The sequence below is a fragment of the Macaca mulatta genome, chromosome 5 (assembly GCF_049350105.2).
Source record: "Macaca mulatta isolate MMU2019108-1 chromosome 5, T2T-MMU8v2.0, whole genome shotgun sequence".
NCBI classification, from domain to species: domain Eukaryota; kingdom Metazoa; phylum Chordata; class Mammalia; order Primates; family Cercopithecidae; genus Macaca; species Macaca mulatta.
Genome location: NC_133410.1, coordinates 354,383 through 371,273, shown reverse-complemented (window position 1 = coordinate 371,273; position 16,891 = coordinate 354,383). Strand labels below are relative to the sequence as shown.

The 16,891-nt window shown below is 43.3% G+C and overlaps 1 protein-coding gene and 1 long non-coding RNA gene across 2 annotated transcripts in view; both read left to right on the top strand.

Annotated features, from left to right (window-relative positions):
* Positions 1-16,891, top strand: part of LOC144341060 (uncharacterized) — a 558,577-nt gene that overhangs the window by 348,243 nt on the left and 193,443 nt on the right. The window lies entirely within an intron of this gene.
* Positions 6,908-16,891, top strand: part of ZNF732 (zinc finger protein 732) — a 32,039-nt gene continuing 22,055 nt past the window's right edge. The window contains 3 exon segments of the mRNA XM_002802323.4: positions 6,908-7,074; positions 14,225-14,351; positions 14,848-14,943. Coding sequence (XP_002802369.4) covers positions 7,072-7,074; positions 14,225-14,351; positions 14,848-14,943 — 226 coding nt within the window. The 5' untranslated portion in view covers positions 6,908-7,071.

Genomic DNA, 16,891 nt, shown 5'->3' with positions numbered 1-16,891 from the left:
CTGCTCCCAGAATAAACTTCTAGTCTCTTTTCCCTCTAAAGAGAGGGTCCATGAGACACTTTACGCTAACAAATACAGGACCTCAGTTCTCACCTGACTTGGTTGACTGATGAACTGAGAGATAAAGACGCAGGGAACATCCTGTGTCTAGTAAATCTGTCCTGTGCTTCTCAGCTGTGGTGCCTGTGCAAATGCTGGAAGCCAAAAGGATATCTAGTGGAAGACACACAGACCCTGTCTAATAAACTTATGTAAGTTTAAGTTTAACATAAATGGAATTTATAATGTCATATCAAATATTGTTACTTAATTTTATAAGAAAACTTAGATTTTGTAAAGGCATTAAATATAATTTTAATAGGAAACTATGAAATTTACGTGCACTTGGTATAAATCACTGAATTTTGGGCAGTTCAGTAAAGGTCACATATGACTGTGAGTCATCGTTGACAAAATGCTCCTACAGATGGTGTATTGCACATGTGTTTTGATTTGTTCCTTTATCCGAGGTCAATTTTTCTTAATTTTATTCATCAAGTTTTATACACTTTAGACAAAAGAGACCTTGTAGTTACCATGTGCTCTATGGATCTGTACTTTGTCAGAAATACACATTTCCAGACAAAACCCAGATGTGTTGTATCAAAATCTCTATTTCAAATATTTTCAGGTGATTCATGTGCACATTAATAATTGCTAAGTGGCAGTAATTCTATGATTAAAAGAGAAAAGCTTATATGGATGTATTGATTTGTCAAAAAGGTACAGTAAAAACTGTATGTTTCAATGCATATACATCTTATCTTACAGAAAATAACTAAAAACAATAATAAAGTGGAGATGGGAGGCCGGGCGCAGTGGCTCACAGCTGTAATCCGAGCACTTTGGGAGGCTGAGGTGGGCCAATCACGAGATCAGGAGATCGAGACCATTCTGGCTAACATGGTGAAACCCCATCTCTACTAAAAATACAAAAAATTCGCCAGGCATGGTGGTGGGTGCCTGTAGTTCCAGCTACTCGGGAGGCTGAGGGTGGAGAATGGAATGAACCCGGGAGGTGGAGCTTGCAGTGAGCCCAGATCACACCGCTGCACTCCAGCCGGGGCAAGGAGCGGGAGACTCCATCTCAAAAAAAAAAAAAAAAAAAAAAAAGGAAAAAAAAAGTAGGGATGGGGAAGGAATGAAGTAGAAATTAAACATAAATGAGACATAATTAGTAGATGTTGAGGTTGAGCATCAGCCTATTATACTATTTTGGTTACTGTGTATAAGTTTAAAATATTCTCTAATAAAAGACTTGTCTAAAAAGACAAACCATCTATAACATTAGCTCTAAGATTGTGGCTAGATTTGGGGGGAAGGAAAAGAGGAAGTGGTTTGTGCGCAAAAACAAGGGTAGTTCTATTCTATAGTTACACAAATGTATTAGCTTTGTTGTAAATTATTGAGCAATACATTAATACTTCACTGTGGATGCATTTCTGTATGGATGTTATACATCAATAAAAATGTAAATATTACATATTTAATTCTAACGTAATATTTCAGAATAGTAGCAATGTTTTGTATTGTTTTGTGTGACAGTGGGGCATTGGCCGGGTGTGGTCCACTGCACTCCAACCTGGGCACAGAGTGAGACTGCATGTCAAAAAAAAGAAAGAAAAAAGTGGAGCATTTACACTCAGTCATCATGAGATAGATATTAACATTCCAAGGTATGTATACATGTCTTGACCCTTGGGAGTTCCCCTCAGTCTCATTTATTACATCAATTGAGTAAGTAGCATGGTTTTAGTTTTGGGGAATGTAAATTTCTTACAGCAAAGTCCTTCCTCCACAACAATATCCACCTAGCACCATGGGCTGCACATAGTGTGCACTCAGTGTTTGTAGAACTGGTTTGAATCAGGAAGAAAACAAGTAGCAGAGGTCAGTTTTGCAAAGGAAAGAATGTAGATAATACAGGTAAGACTGAAAGGGCACAACTCAACAGCAAACACTTTTTACATTAATTTGAGAAATGTTTTCAACTGGTTCTCCGAAAGATGTTGGTTTACAGTAGACATTTGGGAGTGTGGTTGCATATTGTAATCACCTGGAGAGCTTTAAATCACACCGTTGCCTGGGTCTCACTCTAGATATTCTGGCTTAATTATTCCCTTGCAACTTGGGTTTGGGAACTTTAAATACCACCACCCACATGCACAGCAGGCTATTCTAATATACATCCAAGGGAGAGCAGCATTGATTCAGGGTGAGGGACCACCACCCACACGCACAGCAGGCTATTCTAATATGCATCCAAGGGTGAGAAGCATTGATTCAGGGTGAGGAATGCATTGGTTGTGTGTGATTTCTGTGTGTGCTCTGGACATTTGCCCTATAACTGTTCCTAAATGTAGAGTCTTAGAAAACATCTTGGCCCTTCGAAGCATACTCTGCTAATTGGCTAAATTGCAGCAAGAAAAATATCAGCAGCCCTATTGCTATGTCACTTGCCTTCAGAGCAAAAGTTGTTTCAGGAACAATAATTTGATTTAGTCTATATTAACAATCATAAATAGTCAACAAATACAAAAAATAAAGAGTTTGCCGCTATGTTGAGTGCATTATAGGTAAATTTCTCCTGTAATAAATTAAAAATGTAACGTTGGGCATTACTTTCCTAAACCCAATGCTCAGCAAAATCCTCAAATTATTTCCAGTTTTTTCAAGAGACTTCAGAACCATTCCCTGAAGTGAATTATTTCCAATGGTGAAGAGTAAGGGGTGGATGGGATGAGATTCTCAAAAAAAAAAAAAAATTCTTGCTTCTATTTCAGAAGTGTCACTCTTCAGCCCCTTGATGGACACGAAAAGCTGGCTGAGTAGTATGGTCTATGGAGGTGCATGGGCTTCAGAGTTAGGAAAGCATCAATCCTGAGTCCAAGCCAGCTGCTTGGTACCTGTGGGACAGTTATATGAGCCACATCTACAAGAAAAGTCATGATAAAATTGATTGCAAAAACAGCAATTTAAAAAATTCTTGGCCGGGCACGGTGGCTCAAGCCTGTAATCCCAGCACTTTGGGAGGCCGAGACGGGCGGATCACGAGGTCAGGAGATCGAGACCATCCTGGCTAAAGCGGTGAAACCCCGTCTCTACTAAAAAAAATACAAAAAATGCTAGCCGGGCGAGGTGGCGGGCGCCTGTAGTCCCAGCTACTCGGGAGGCTGAGGCAGGAGAATGGCGTGAACCCGGGAGGCGGAGCTTGCAGTGAGCCGAGATCCCGCCACTGCACTCCAGCCTGGGCGACAGAGCGAGACTCCGTGTCAAAAAAAAACAAAAAACAAACAAAAAATTCTTATTGTATTCATGTTCTTGGAAATGGCTTTTTTTTTTTTTTTTTTTTTTTTTGAGACGGAGTCTCGCTCTGCCGCCCAGGCTGGAGTGCAGTGGCCGGATCTCAGCTCACTGCAAGCTCCGCCTCCCGGGTTCACGCAATTCTCCTGCCTCAGCCTCCCCAGTAGCTGGGACTACAGGCGCCCGCCACCTCGCCCGGCTAGTTTTTTGTATTTTTTAGTAGAGACGGGGTTTCACCGTGTTAGCCAGGATGGTCTCGATCTCCTGACCTCGTGATCCGCCCGCCTCGGCCTCCCAAAGTGCTGGGATTACAGGCTTGAGCCACCGCGCCCGGCCGGAAATGGCTTTTATAGTTGTTCCCATCAGAGACAGATTCTGTTTCCCAAACTTGAATCTCTCTTGATTTATTTGCACAGGCCGAAGCTGTGCATGTGATAGTGTGCCAGTTTGGGGCCCAGGTTCAAAAGGTCTTAAATGCTTCTGTTATCTTATTCAGAATTCTTCCATCTCTATGAGAACAAGCCCATTTTAATTTTCGGGAGGATAAAATAGCATGCTGGGAAAAGCCAAAGTGCCTCAGTTTACAGACAGCTCACTCCCAGAAGCAGAGCCACCTAATTCACCAGCAGCTGACCACTCACACTTGTAGGAGCCAAACTGAGCCCAGAAGAATGGCCCAGCTGAGCCCAGTCTAAATTTCTAACCAGCTTAATCCTGAACTAGTATGATTTGGGATTGTTTGTTATGCAGTTATAGCTTAGTATTATATATACCCATTAAAGACAGGATTCCAGGACAAATTGATTACAAATAACCTGCAAATGCTTGGCACCCTGTAAGTATTGATTTTGTGTTTCCTTTATTTAAAGTTAAATTTGTTGTAAGATGGTATTGACTTATAGAGAAGTGAGGCAGGATAATGGGGTCTGGAGGCAGGGAACTTAAGGCCAATTTGTGCTGACTTCCTAAAAGAAAAAACACCAAGGTCTGGGAGCAAGGAACCTAATGCCAATTACCATGAACTTCCTACATCTAAACCAAAAGGAGAAACCTCATCTACACCTGAGTAGCAAAGGATCAAAGGCAACTATCACTACAACCCTCCCCCTGGCACCAGTTCTCTGATAGAAAAGGAGAGTGCCTTGGAGTGGCTGTGGGCCAAGCACAGGCCATGCCTTCATCTGCATAGGGTACCAATTCACCTCAGCTTTTGATTAGCCAGGGACCAAATCTTTCATCCAGATAAGGGGTAGCTGATAGGGATCTCAAAAGGAGTACTTAAAACCCAGAAAACTTTGTAACCAGGTCCTTGAGCTGCTTGCTGGGTCCCACACCCACCCTGTGGAGTGATTTCTTGCTTTAATAAACCCCTGCTTTTGCTGTTTCCTTCATGTGTTTTGTTCCATTTTGCATTTTGTTCAATGCTTTGTTCAAAATGTCAAGGACCTGGACAACTCACACTCACGGCCTTCCTTCTGGGAACAGAAGTGCAGGTAGATGTGGATGCATGTGATTGGTGCTTAAACTCACACAGTGCCCCACACCACAGGAGAAAAACACAGTTATAGTCTGACAGTTAGGTACAAAGATAAATAGCAAAACCAGAAGTTTGCCTTTAATCTATTCCCTCCACATCTAAACTCTGGAGGGCAAGGCTGTGAAGAGATCTGAAGACATGGTGCTCTCTCTTCCTGTGGCCCCATCATTCCTTGTTTACTATCTGATATTTAAAAGGAAGAGGATCCCCTGAGAGAGGAGGCAGTCAGAAGCTGGTTAGGAAGATAGGGAGGGAGGGTCTCCCGAGAGGAAAAACACCCATAGGACCACACATGCACCACCCCTGTAGCTAGTGGGAAGAAATGTGGTTAAGAACTTCCTCTTGGCCGGGCGCGGTGGCTCAAGCCTGTAATCCCAGCACTTTGGGAGGCCGAGACGGGTGGATCACGAGGTCAGGAGATCGAGACCATCCTGGCTAACACGGTGAAACCCCCCTCTACTAAAAAATACACACACACACACACAAACTAGCCGGGCGAGGTGGTGGGCGCCTGTAGTCCCAGCTACTCGGGAGGCTGAGGCAGGAGAATGGCGTGAACCCAGGAGGCGGAGCTTGCAGTGAGCTGAGATCCGGCCACTGCACTCCAGCCTGGGCGACAGAGCGAGACTCCATCTCAAAAAAAAAAAAAAAAAAAAAAAAAGGAACTTCCTCTTATGCCAGGATGTTGATCAGAAGGGACTGTCCCAACTTAGGCCCAGGTGTAATAAATCAACCTCAATGTCTAACTTGACCAAGTTCCTTATAATGTTACCTAACATGACATAAGTATTTTGGTTTTAGCTTCACCCTTTCCACCTGCTATGGGTTTCGCTTGGGCACTCATGGGTAATAACTAAGATGGAGTCATTGTAGTCAATGCCAGGCATGCTCAGATGTAACACTGTTATAGGGGAACTTTACCCCTCCCATTTGGGCAGAACCCACAGAAGTGTTCCTTGTTCTTGCCACATAAAAGACCCAGAACTCAGCCCCATTTCTGGCAACCTGCTTTCATGTCCCCTCTTGCTGCTGAGAGGTTTCCTTTTGCTTAATAAATCCTACTCTGCTTTACTCACTTTCTGGTGTCTGTATGTCTTATTCTTTCTGGTCATGGGAAGAGAGCCCAGGCCTGGCTGAACTGAGGAGACCACCACACTGGCACCAGACAGCAACTGGGAGACAGTGATCTTCACGTGGACACTCTCAGCTTGCAGCCCAGGCTCCCTTTGGGGGCACTGTCCCACCCATCCTTGAGCCTGAGGAGAAAAGTTGGTAGAGAGGCTGTTCCCTCACTTGCAGCAGAAGAGAGGTGTTCAGTCCCCTTGCTTCCTTGAGGTCAGAGCCATCATGGCTGCACTCAATGTGGCAGCCACCTGCCATATGTAGGTACTGGGTACCTGGAATGTGGCTGATTTTAAGGAAAATGTGCTGCAAACATAAAATACACAGTGAGTTTAGACGAATGAGATCAGAAATATACTTTATTTCTAATTATATATTGATCACATATTAAAACAATATTTTGTATACAATAGGTTAAAATTATCATAAACAATTTCACTTGTTTCTTTTTATTATTTTTGATGTGGCTAATAAAAAATGGAAAATTCACAAATAGCTAACATTTTATTTTTTAAAGGATTGCTTCCCTCTTAAAATCTCAGGTGTCCTACTCAAAAGACCAAAGGATAGAGAGGTTATGAAATCTAAAATATAATAATTGCCATTATATTGTTTCCATTTGTGAACAAGTGTGTGGCGCGCCCGTGCCTGTACAATTTATAAATGGACGTAACATTACACACCAGAAGGTTAAAAATGAACCCCCAACAGAGCCAAGCCTAGCCGCAGAGAGAAAGCCCTGACTGAAAATACATTAAGTGCACTGTTTGGTGGCAAGTTATGTCACTCAAATTCTGAGGGTGTGGAGCTTGGTGTCCTATCCAATCAGAGCGCTGGACTGAGAAGTGCCCAATCAGGCGCGCAGCGGGAGAGGAGGGGGCGGCATCCGGGATTAAGCGCGGTTTTTGCCTCTCGCTCCAGCTTGAGGTCTGTTAGGACCTCACCGTCCGGCTTCCACCAGTCAGGGAGGCCTAGGTGATTCGGGCATAGCTTCAGCCTCCGTCGCTCTGTGACTTGCGCTTATTGGATGATTCGTAGCTGAGACTCCGTGACACCCCTGAAGTGGGGAAATGGTGAGTGTGCGGGGCAGGGAGTCCCAAGGCTGGGGAGGCCTCATCGGAACCGGCGGGAAATGGCGGCGGCGGGACCGAGTCTGTGAGTGGAGTTCCCGCTCAGCCCTCGGTCCTCAGTCCCCTCCGGTGAGGGTCCCGGGCTCCTGTCGGCCCCAGCGCGGCAGCCTGCAGCCCTCCTCGTTCAGCTCTGCGCCCGCAGCCCCGCACCTTCCCCGGGCTGTGGGGTGAGGAGCTCACCGGGAAGACGCCGGCGCGGCGTGCGCGGGCACCGCGTGGGAGGAGCTGTAGTCCGGGGTCCCGTTTCTTCTTTACCCTTTTCGGAATGAGATCGAGGCCCCGTCAAAACATAGAGTTCATGTGAGCAAACAGGACTCATTAATGGGACAGCGCCGGCCATGGCTCGTGGTTTGGGGGCTGCCAGCCGGTCTTGAAGGAAAGGCTTTTGTGAGGTGTGTGAGGAAGGGAAGCCATTCACCCGCCCGCCCCAACTTTCCCACCAGTCCCCTTGCCCTGAGCGCCTCCTCCGCGTGGCTGTTCCTGAGCGGCATCTTTTAGAATACGCTGGTGTCATGTGCACAGCGCTTCGCTGAGTTCTGTGAGTAGTTCTGCCACATTATGGAACTTGATGAGGGTGTGGGCGCCCCTGGTTTGTTGCAGACGTTCAGAAATGAAGACGGGTGTCCAGAGGCAGGGACTGGCGTCTGCAGGGGGGCAGTTGAGGGAAGAGAGCGGAGCTTGTGGGTCTGCGCTGACTCTGGGTGGGGTCGTTAGTGAGTGGCTGGACAGCTCGTTGAGGTTGGAGTGTTGAAGGGTGTTGAGGAAACTCCGCAGGTTTTCTGTCAGAAGAAAGACATGGGGAGCCTGGGCTGGAGGGAGGTGTCTGGGGTCTGCCGGAGGCGCTAGTGGGTTCTGCACATGCGCGATCCTGCTGGGCACTGTCGGATTCCTCCAGGTCTCCTCCCGGGGAGAAAGGGAACTGGGAACTTAGAGGAAAGGAATTCTGAGAAACACCCTTTCCCTTCACCCTGCTGCTAGCCCCCACTTAATGCTAACCCACTACCCAGGACGCTCACTGGGCATTCACATTGCCCACTCCTCCCAGAACAGGGTTCTACCCTCAGGAATTGTGCCCATGACAGCTTCGCTCCTAGGGTGTTGTGGCAAGAACACACACAGTGCCCGGAAGACTCCTGGCTCATTTGAACCCCAGACACTGGATCTGTAGCAGGAACCTGTTTCCTTACCTCACCCAGGCTTCTGGACCACCTGATCCTAATCTCTGCCTTTATAGACCCGGCAATCAGTCAGATGGTAGCCCTGCCTGGGCCTGCACTTGTAGCACAAACCAGTCCTTTAGTCAGTCCTGCCCTGCCCGCACCCATCACTTATGATAGCTCCTTTCTCTCTTCTGCTTTTTTTCTTCCTCACAAATCCTCTTTTCTGTGCCCACAGTGTGCCCAAGTCCATCTGTCACTTGCCTACAAGAATTCAGACGTTAGTGAGTTCAAGACCATGCCTTTAAACCTGGCTGTTGTAGGAGCAAACCCAAGTTAGACGCGGCTTAATGGTCTTTCTTTAGAATGAGGGAAGAATTTTTGCTCTTCTCCCTTTTCTTAAAGCATTTAGTTTGAAAACTTTTTTTGTTTTGTTTTTTTTGAGCCGCAGTCTTACTCTGTTGCCCAGGCTAGAGTGCAGTGCTGTGATCTCGGCTCACTGCAACCTCCACCTCCCGAGTTGAAGCAATTCTCCTGCCTCAGCCTCCTGAGTAGCTGGATTACAGGTCTGCACCATCACCCCGGCTAATTTTTGTATTTTTAGTAGAGAGGGAGTTTCACCATGTTGGCCAGGCTGGTATCGAACTCCTTACCTCAAGTGATTTGTCCGCCTCGGCCTCCCGAAGTGCTGGGATTACAGGCGTGAGCCACTGTGCCTCTCTTGAAAACTTTTATATTTACGTATTTTCTCTGCTTCTTTAAAATTTATATAAATCATTTTTATCAGTTAAGTCATTCGTCTTTTTTGAGTCAAACTTGTCTTTATCTAGGACCTGGAAACTATTGCTTTGAAATGTAAATAGCAACAACATACACCCTATCCCCCAGTTTCTGTAGGCGAGTAGGAGGCTGCCTTCAGCAGGTACCTAGCCTCACATTGCAAATCTACCTCCTGTCATGAAGATGTTGGAAGTTTATTTTTTCTATGAATATTACCAATTAGAAAACCCAGATGAGTTCTCAGATTACTACGTAAAATTACAATAAGCTGTATATGACAAATGGTGCTGTCATGTCTTCTACTTGAGAATTATGGTGAGTTTCTATGTTTGTAGTCTCTTAGTAGATTGCCTATGATGCACATCACATTTTGGTTTAATTATGTAAGAAAACATTTTCTTCTCTGTTGTGGACAGTTTTTTAGGATTGCAGATGATTTTGCTTTTAGTTATATTTTCCACACACTGTCCAGAATCACCAGACATTATACACAAGTGCCCTCTAGGTTTCACTTTAGAGAAAAACCTTTCTCAGGATTCCACTCACAACCCACAATTTGGTGGCAAGGTGCACAAAGTGCAGCAAAGTGCTCCCCAAATCTGGAAACAGTATAGTCTCTCCTTCAATTTGAGATCTACAGTCCCTTCTATAACAGTTATACTGGATTTCTACAAAAATAACTTTTGAGTACTGCAATCAGTTATTCCTCCTTCGTCGGTGTGCCTAGCATCTTCAAATCTGACACTGATTCCCTGATCATGGGGCCCATAATCCCAATCAGGATCCTACATGTGCATTGATTAAACCTGAGAACTTCAACTCCCTTCTCCCTTTGCCCAAATGCCCACAAATGTGCATAGCTCACCAGTCCTCCAAGTCTTAAATGTGCAGTTCCAAATTCTGAATTTATGTCTTGGGATTTGAGAGAAGGACAACTTTTATCTGAGAAATACAAGTTATTTTAATGATCAGACCCAGTAATGTGTTAAAATGAGACCGTAGTCATGTACTGTTCCCCTCTTTGAACTGTCTTTTGAAATTGTGTTCTGTTGCCACAAATGGCTAGACACTTTTTTTTTCTTTTTTTTTTTTTTTTTGAGACGCGGGGTCTCCGTCGCCCAGGCTGGAGTGCAGTGGTGCGATCTCCGCTTATTGCAACCTGTGCCCCCGGGTCCAAGTGATTCTCCTGCCTCAGCCTCTTGAGTTGCTGAGACTACAGGCACCCACCACCACACCTGGCTAATTTTTTGTATTATTTAGTAGAGATGGGGTGTCACCGTGTTAGCCAGGACGGTCTTGATCTCCTGACCTCTCGATCCCTCCACCTTGGCCTCCCAAAGTGCTGGGATTACAGGTGTGAGTCACCATGCTTGGCCACAAATGGCTATAAATTAACCTAATAATTTCATACTGGACACTATAACCCACACCTTATGTGTTAATTTATATAGCCAGTCACTAACCACTTCTATAAGCCATTAAGAATTTCTGACAACTTTCTATCAGTTCCCTCTCTGCCTCCCTTTTTGCCTTTAAAAATATACTCGTCAGTTGGGTATGGTGGCTCACGCCTGTAATCCTAGCACTTAGGGAGGCGGAGGCGGGTGGATCACCTGAGGTCCGGAGTTCGAGACCAGACTGGCCAATATGGTGAAACCCCGTCTCTACTTAAAAAAAATAAAAATAAAAATAAATTAGCTGGCGTGGTGGCACATGCCTGTAATCCCAGCTACTTGGGAGGTTGAGGCTGGGGAATCGTTTGAATCCAGGTGCCAGAGGTTGCAGTCAGCTGATACCATGCCATTGCACTCCAGCCTGGGCAACAAGAGTGAAACTCTGTCTCTTTAAGAAAAAAAAAAAAAAATATATATATATATATGTATGTATCTATACATATATACACGTATGTATGTATACACACGTATACATATGTATGTATATATATACACGTGTATATATATGTGTATACTCGTAACTGCTTCTAATTGGAGTGTATATTCAGGGCAGCTTTATATTCCCGTGTTGCATCTTCAAGCTTTGGCCCAAATAAACTCTCTACTTATGTTTACCCCAGGTTTTTCCTTTTAGGTCAAAATATTCTTTAGAATGTGTTGAAGGAGCCTCCATGAGAGAATCTTTCCTCTGGTTTTACTCTGCTTGCTATAATCCCTAAGAATGCTGAGGCACATTGATCCCATCTAGAATATGCACATAAAAGCTGACCTCTGCCTAGGATTCACAAGACAGGACCAGACTTTGGGCTGAAGACATAAAGAAAACTCATAGAAGACATTTTCTGCATCATGAGAGGTCATCCTAGGTGGAGCCCTTTGAGTTTTCCAGATCTTGTCCAGTGTCCTGCTATAGTTGTGTGGGAGGCTTCTGGTATGAACAGAATCCTGTGGCAGAATCTGTTACCTGTAAAAAAGCACCTTAGCGGTGGGAGTTCAGGGCCACAAAATATTCAGAGCCAAAGTCACAACTATGCCTCCCTATAAACTGTGTTACTGGATAGAGTAGTTTTGTCCTTCCCTTTGCCTCAGAGTTAGCTGATCACGGACAGGGGCTATCACATCTGTATCCAGGATCTGCAGCTTTGCCAGGGCTGTTTCATTTTCTGTTTGCATCCCACTAATTGAGCCTGAATCTCTCCTGCCTGGATCACTATGGGGATATCAGCCCAAGGTCACTGGGGACACACTAGCATCTGTATTTGAGACATCTGAAGATGTCCTGTGCAGACTGGGGTCAGTATGGCAGCATGGTCTAATTCTCCTCCCATTTTAGAGGAAGAGAAATGACTCATTCAGGGTTTGTTCCTCCCCTCACAGAATCTCCTTGGTTTATACCCAGATAAGAGTTGCTCCAGTTTTCTAGGTTTTTTTTTGGTGAAAAGTGAGATCTGGAGACTCAAACTGATCCATAAGCTAATTGCTTCTATTTCATATGGTCCATTAGAAAAAGAGATGAAATAGTCATGGTCCCTACCCTCAAGGAACTTGCAGTCTGGAGCACATGAATAAATGGTTGAATTCAGCATCATGTGTTCAGTACAAAGACGGAAACTGTACAGGACACTTAAGCTTCATTTGGGTTACTTCCCTTTTATTGTTTTGTGAGTTTTTATGCCACCACCTGAAAAGAGTATTCATTGACAGAAGTTGTTATTGTTAGTATTGTTTTCACCTTGCTAAGAATAAATATTTAGCTTCTAATATAATTGCTCTAGAGAAACATAAGGGATTTGGTTAAATTCCTTGTAGTATGTTATTAAAGACACAGAGAAGTGGCTAAAATAGATTAAAATTTCATAAAATCTGGGAATCAAATTTCTCTTGGGCAGGCTTAGAAAAGACAAAACTGAAAAATCTTAGTGGCATAACAGAAATCTAGGTCCCACTCTCTGTCCTAACCCTGCCCAGATCCACCCTCTGCTAAACCTTGTCCGGGTCTGACCCCACACTGAAATCTCTCGGAATTGCTTAGAGGAGATCAGAGTTTGGAGTGACTACTCCTACTGCTTCTCCAGAGCTGGTGCTCCCAATTTCCTGAAACACAAAAGCAGATAAATGGGGAAAAGCTGTATACTTTTGGGCCTTAAAATCTTTTTTATACAATTAAAGCCATTGTTTCTGGAGACATCTCATCCAGCAACCTGTCATCTCTGCAGTTTTAGTGTTTTTTTTTGTTTTGTTTTGTTTTTCCACAAATCTTAAATACAAACACAAAAATAAATTTCTCTGAATTGCATTTAATACACCCTTTGTTTCTTTGTGATATATTTATATTGAGTGGTTATTCTATACCTTTAAAAAACAAATCAGTGGTAGGAAAATGGAAAGGAAATGGTAATTTTGGGCCCTGCATTTAAATCCTGAGAAGTATTGGACACCTAGTGCCCACCTCCCAGGATGTCCTGAGAATTAACACATAATGTGATTGTCTCAGCACAGTGCTCTGTGACGTACTCCTGAGTACATAGTACGTGCTCCATCAATATCGCATTAATACAGGTGCACATGTTTTTTTTTTTCTTTCTTTTTTTTTTTTTTTGAGATGGAGTCTCAGTGTGTCGCCCAGGTGGAGTGCGGTGGTGTGATCTTGGCTCACTGCAGCCTCCACCTCCTTGATTCAAGTGACTCTTCTGCCTCAGCCTCCTGAGTAGCTGGGATTACAGGCGCACGCCACTACGCCCGTCTAATTTTTGTATTTCTGGTAGAGACGGGGTTTCACCATATTGGCCAGGCTGGTCTCAAACTCCTGACCTTGTGACCCCCCGCCTCTGCCTCCCGAAGTGCTGGGATTTACAGGCATGAGCCACTGCGCCTGGACCACATGTTGTTTTTCAAATGCAGACTTACTCAGACATTGACACCGTCTCCAGCCTCTGTGAACTTAAACATCCGGCAGAGAATGCTAATGCTTCAGGATGATGATTTGTGGTCTTGTCTTGGGATGAAAAGTATTTGTGTTGTGATAAGGTTGTTGGGGTAAAGGACTGTGCTGTGCCTGCTCTCTCTAGCCGAGTGGTAATATAATGTGTCTAGGTGGAGGAACATCAGCATTAACAGAAGACTTGCTATAAGAAGCTAATTCATGAACTCTTCAAACCTGCAAAATTTTGTTACAGTGAGGCCTAGAATATCAAATAATTACTATGCGCATTGAAGCTTGAGAGGCAGTGCTTAGCTAAGTGACTCTCAGCACAGTCTTCCAGTAGGATCACATGTACAATTTGAAGAGAAATCACTTGTGCCCTCCCCACAGACCCCGTCTGTTGTTCTGGGTGGAAACATTTCTGATTTTTAAATTAAGTTCCTTGCATATTACAGCGAGGCCAAGGTCAAGCGTGAGGCATTCCAGATACTTTCATGAGAGGTGAGTTCAATCTTTTTTCCAGGAGGTCACAGGGCCTACTCTGCTTGGTTTTGGTAGGGGCAGGTCAGTGTAGCCCATTATTTTTATTGCAGGAACAGGAACTGTTGGAATGCCTTCCTTTTTCCGCGGAGCTATAGGATACTTTAGAGAACATTACTGTGTTGAAAGTTATTTTGTCAGATAATCCCAGTCAGTCACATGTCAGAACTAGTTCTCTTAACTCATTTCACCTGTAGTCAAATTAAGAACTCTGTCACTTGATACATATATATTTTCAGGAACACTTAACATTCAGGGATGTGGCCATAGAATTCTCTCCAGAAGAGTGGAAATGCCTGGATCCTGCACAGCAGAATTTATATAGAGATGTGATGTTGGAGAACTACAGAAACCTGGTCTCCCTGGGTGAGGATAACTTCAATACATAATTCCTAATACTCCCTCAGAGTTTGATTTTCTATTTTTGTAGAATGTCTCTTGGGAGCTTCTGCTTTGTGTGAATTAATTTCAGTTTCTTTCTTTAAGAAACTATTGGGAGTTTTCTGGTGTAAAAAAGAATATTGTTAAGATGTTTTATCTCTATGTAAACTTCTCTTTTCTTGAGCTAATTTGTGTCCTCCATTCTAGGTTAGTGGTAATTCTCGAAATTCAATGACATAAAATATTGTTTCCCACATCTTAAAATACAGTTTGCACTGCTTATTTTGATTCAGTAGTACTTGGTAGTGGAACTTAGAACCCACAGATTTAAAATACTTAAATATTTTAAGGATTCTGTCAGGAAACAATTTTTGGATTATCTAGGATCTTCCATAATTTCTCTTTTCTGCTTAGTATAGTATTAGGTAGGTAATTGGAGAATCCCTAACAGTAGTCATGTTAATTTTTAAAACTAAAACAGGTGTTGCTATCTCTAACCCAGACCTGGTCACCTTTCTGGAGCAAAGAAAGGAGCCCTACAATGTGAAGATACATGAGACAGTAGCCAAACACCCAGGTAGGTGACAGTGAATGAAGGAGAGGACATAGGCCAGGGGAACAAGGTCAAGAAGGAAGCCAGGCCTTCAAATGTAGTTTGGGAAACTCTGCTCCAATGTAAATAATTTCTGAAAAGGCTGCATTTTTTTCTCATATTCACGAATAGGGACATCTTTTGTCCCACGCTGTTAAATCTTCTAAGAATTCTCTTTTTTCTTTAGTGATCTCCCTTCAAGTTTACAGGGAGAGCCAATGTCTACTTTATTGTTTATAAGGGGCTGCACGATCTGACTGCTGTTCCATTGCTTTTGGAAACATAGAAATATGTGTATATTGAGCTCTATGTCAATGTATTTTTTTCAAATATTCTTTTTGTATCGTGTCTAAAATGTGTAAGGTGAGTAGTGGACATATTGGAATTTGGTTCAGAAATCCCAGGAACACGAGAGAGAGATGTTGTATCTTTTCTGCTTAGTGATTTTTAATCCTATAGAGGTTGCAAATATAATTCTACAAAAATTCTTACTCAGCAGTTTTATCAGAATAAGCATTTTCCTAAATATGAAAAAAATGTAATGTTACTTCAGAATGTTATTGTTTTAGTATAAACTGAGATTTGTGGTTTAAACTCTGTATGTACAAATTTTCAAATTATAATATAGTTTAAAGCACAGGTTTCCAATATTTTGGCTTCCTTGGGCCACATTGGAAGAATTGTCTTGAGCCAGACATAAAATACATTAATACTAATGATAGCTGATGAACTTAAAGAAAAAGGTTGGTGAATGATTTTTGTGATATCCACCACCTTAGATAAGCAAAAAAGCCCTCTCATTCAAAGGTTTGGCCCCCACTGGATTAAAATATTTACTCACCTTCTAGATTTCTTAAATGTACTATGACATTAACCAGCTTAGAACATTGCTAATATTAAGCATTCAATCGTTACCTTATTTCTTAGTAACGGTTATAATTTTGTCTTATTTAGTAGGAAGCCTGAGATTCTGTCATTGAGATGTATCTATCTATAGCTATATAAAAATATGTTTCTCTCACATATACCTAAATAAGTTATATATATGTATAGTAAATTCTTTTTTTTTTTTTTTTTTTTTAGGCGGAGTCTGGCTCTCTTGCCCAGGCTGGAGTGCAGTGGCCAGATCTCAGCTCACTGCAAGCTCCGCCTCCTGGGTTCACGTCATTCTCCTGCCTCAGCCTCCTGAATAGCTGGGACTACAGGCGCCCGCCACCTCGCCCGGCTAGTTTTTTGTATTTTTTAGTAGAGATGGGGTTTCACTGTGTTAGCCAGGATGGTCTCTATCTCCTGACCTCGTGATCCGCCCGTCTCGGCCTCCCAAAGTGCTGGGATTATAGGCTTGAGCCACCGTGTATAGTAAATTCTTAACATTGTTGATAGATTCTTGGAAACTAAGTGAAGCAACGTATCATTTTAGAAGGCGAATCTTAGGGCTGGGTGCGTTGGCTCACGCCTGTAATCCCAGCACTTTGGGAGGCTGAGGCAGGTGGATCATGAGGGTAGGAATTCAAGACCAGCCTGGCCAACATGGCAAAACCCCATCTCTACTAAAAATAAAAAAAGTTAGCTGGGCATAGTGAGGGGGCGCCTGTAATCCAGCTACTTGAGAGGCTGGGGCCGGAGAATCACTTGAACCTGGGAGGCAGTGGTTGCATTGAGCCGAGATCACGCCATTGCACTCCAGTCTAGATGACATGAGCAGAACTCTGTCTCAAACAAACAAATTTTACCAGAGTTTAATTGATATAAACAAGAGTTATATTTGGTATATAGCAACATTGCTTCATTTATAGTTGCCATTTTCAAGAACCTGTTTTTTACATTAAGTGAGAACTTACTGTACATCTGTGTATGTGTGATATGGATTTTTCTGGTAAAAATAGTATAACTGTATTTAATGTTTACAATGTAATGATATGCACATATTTTG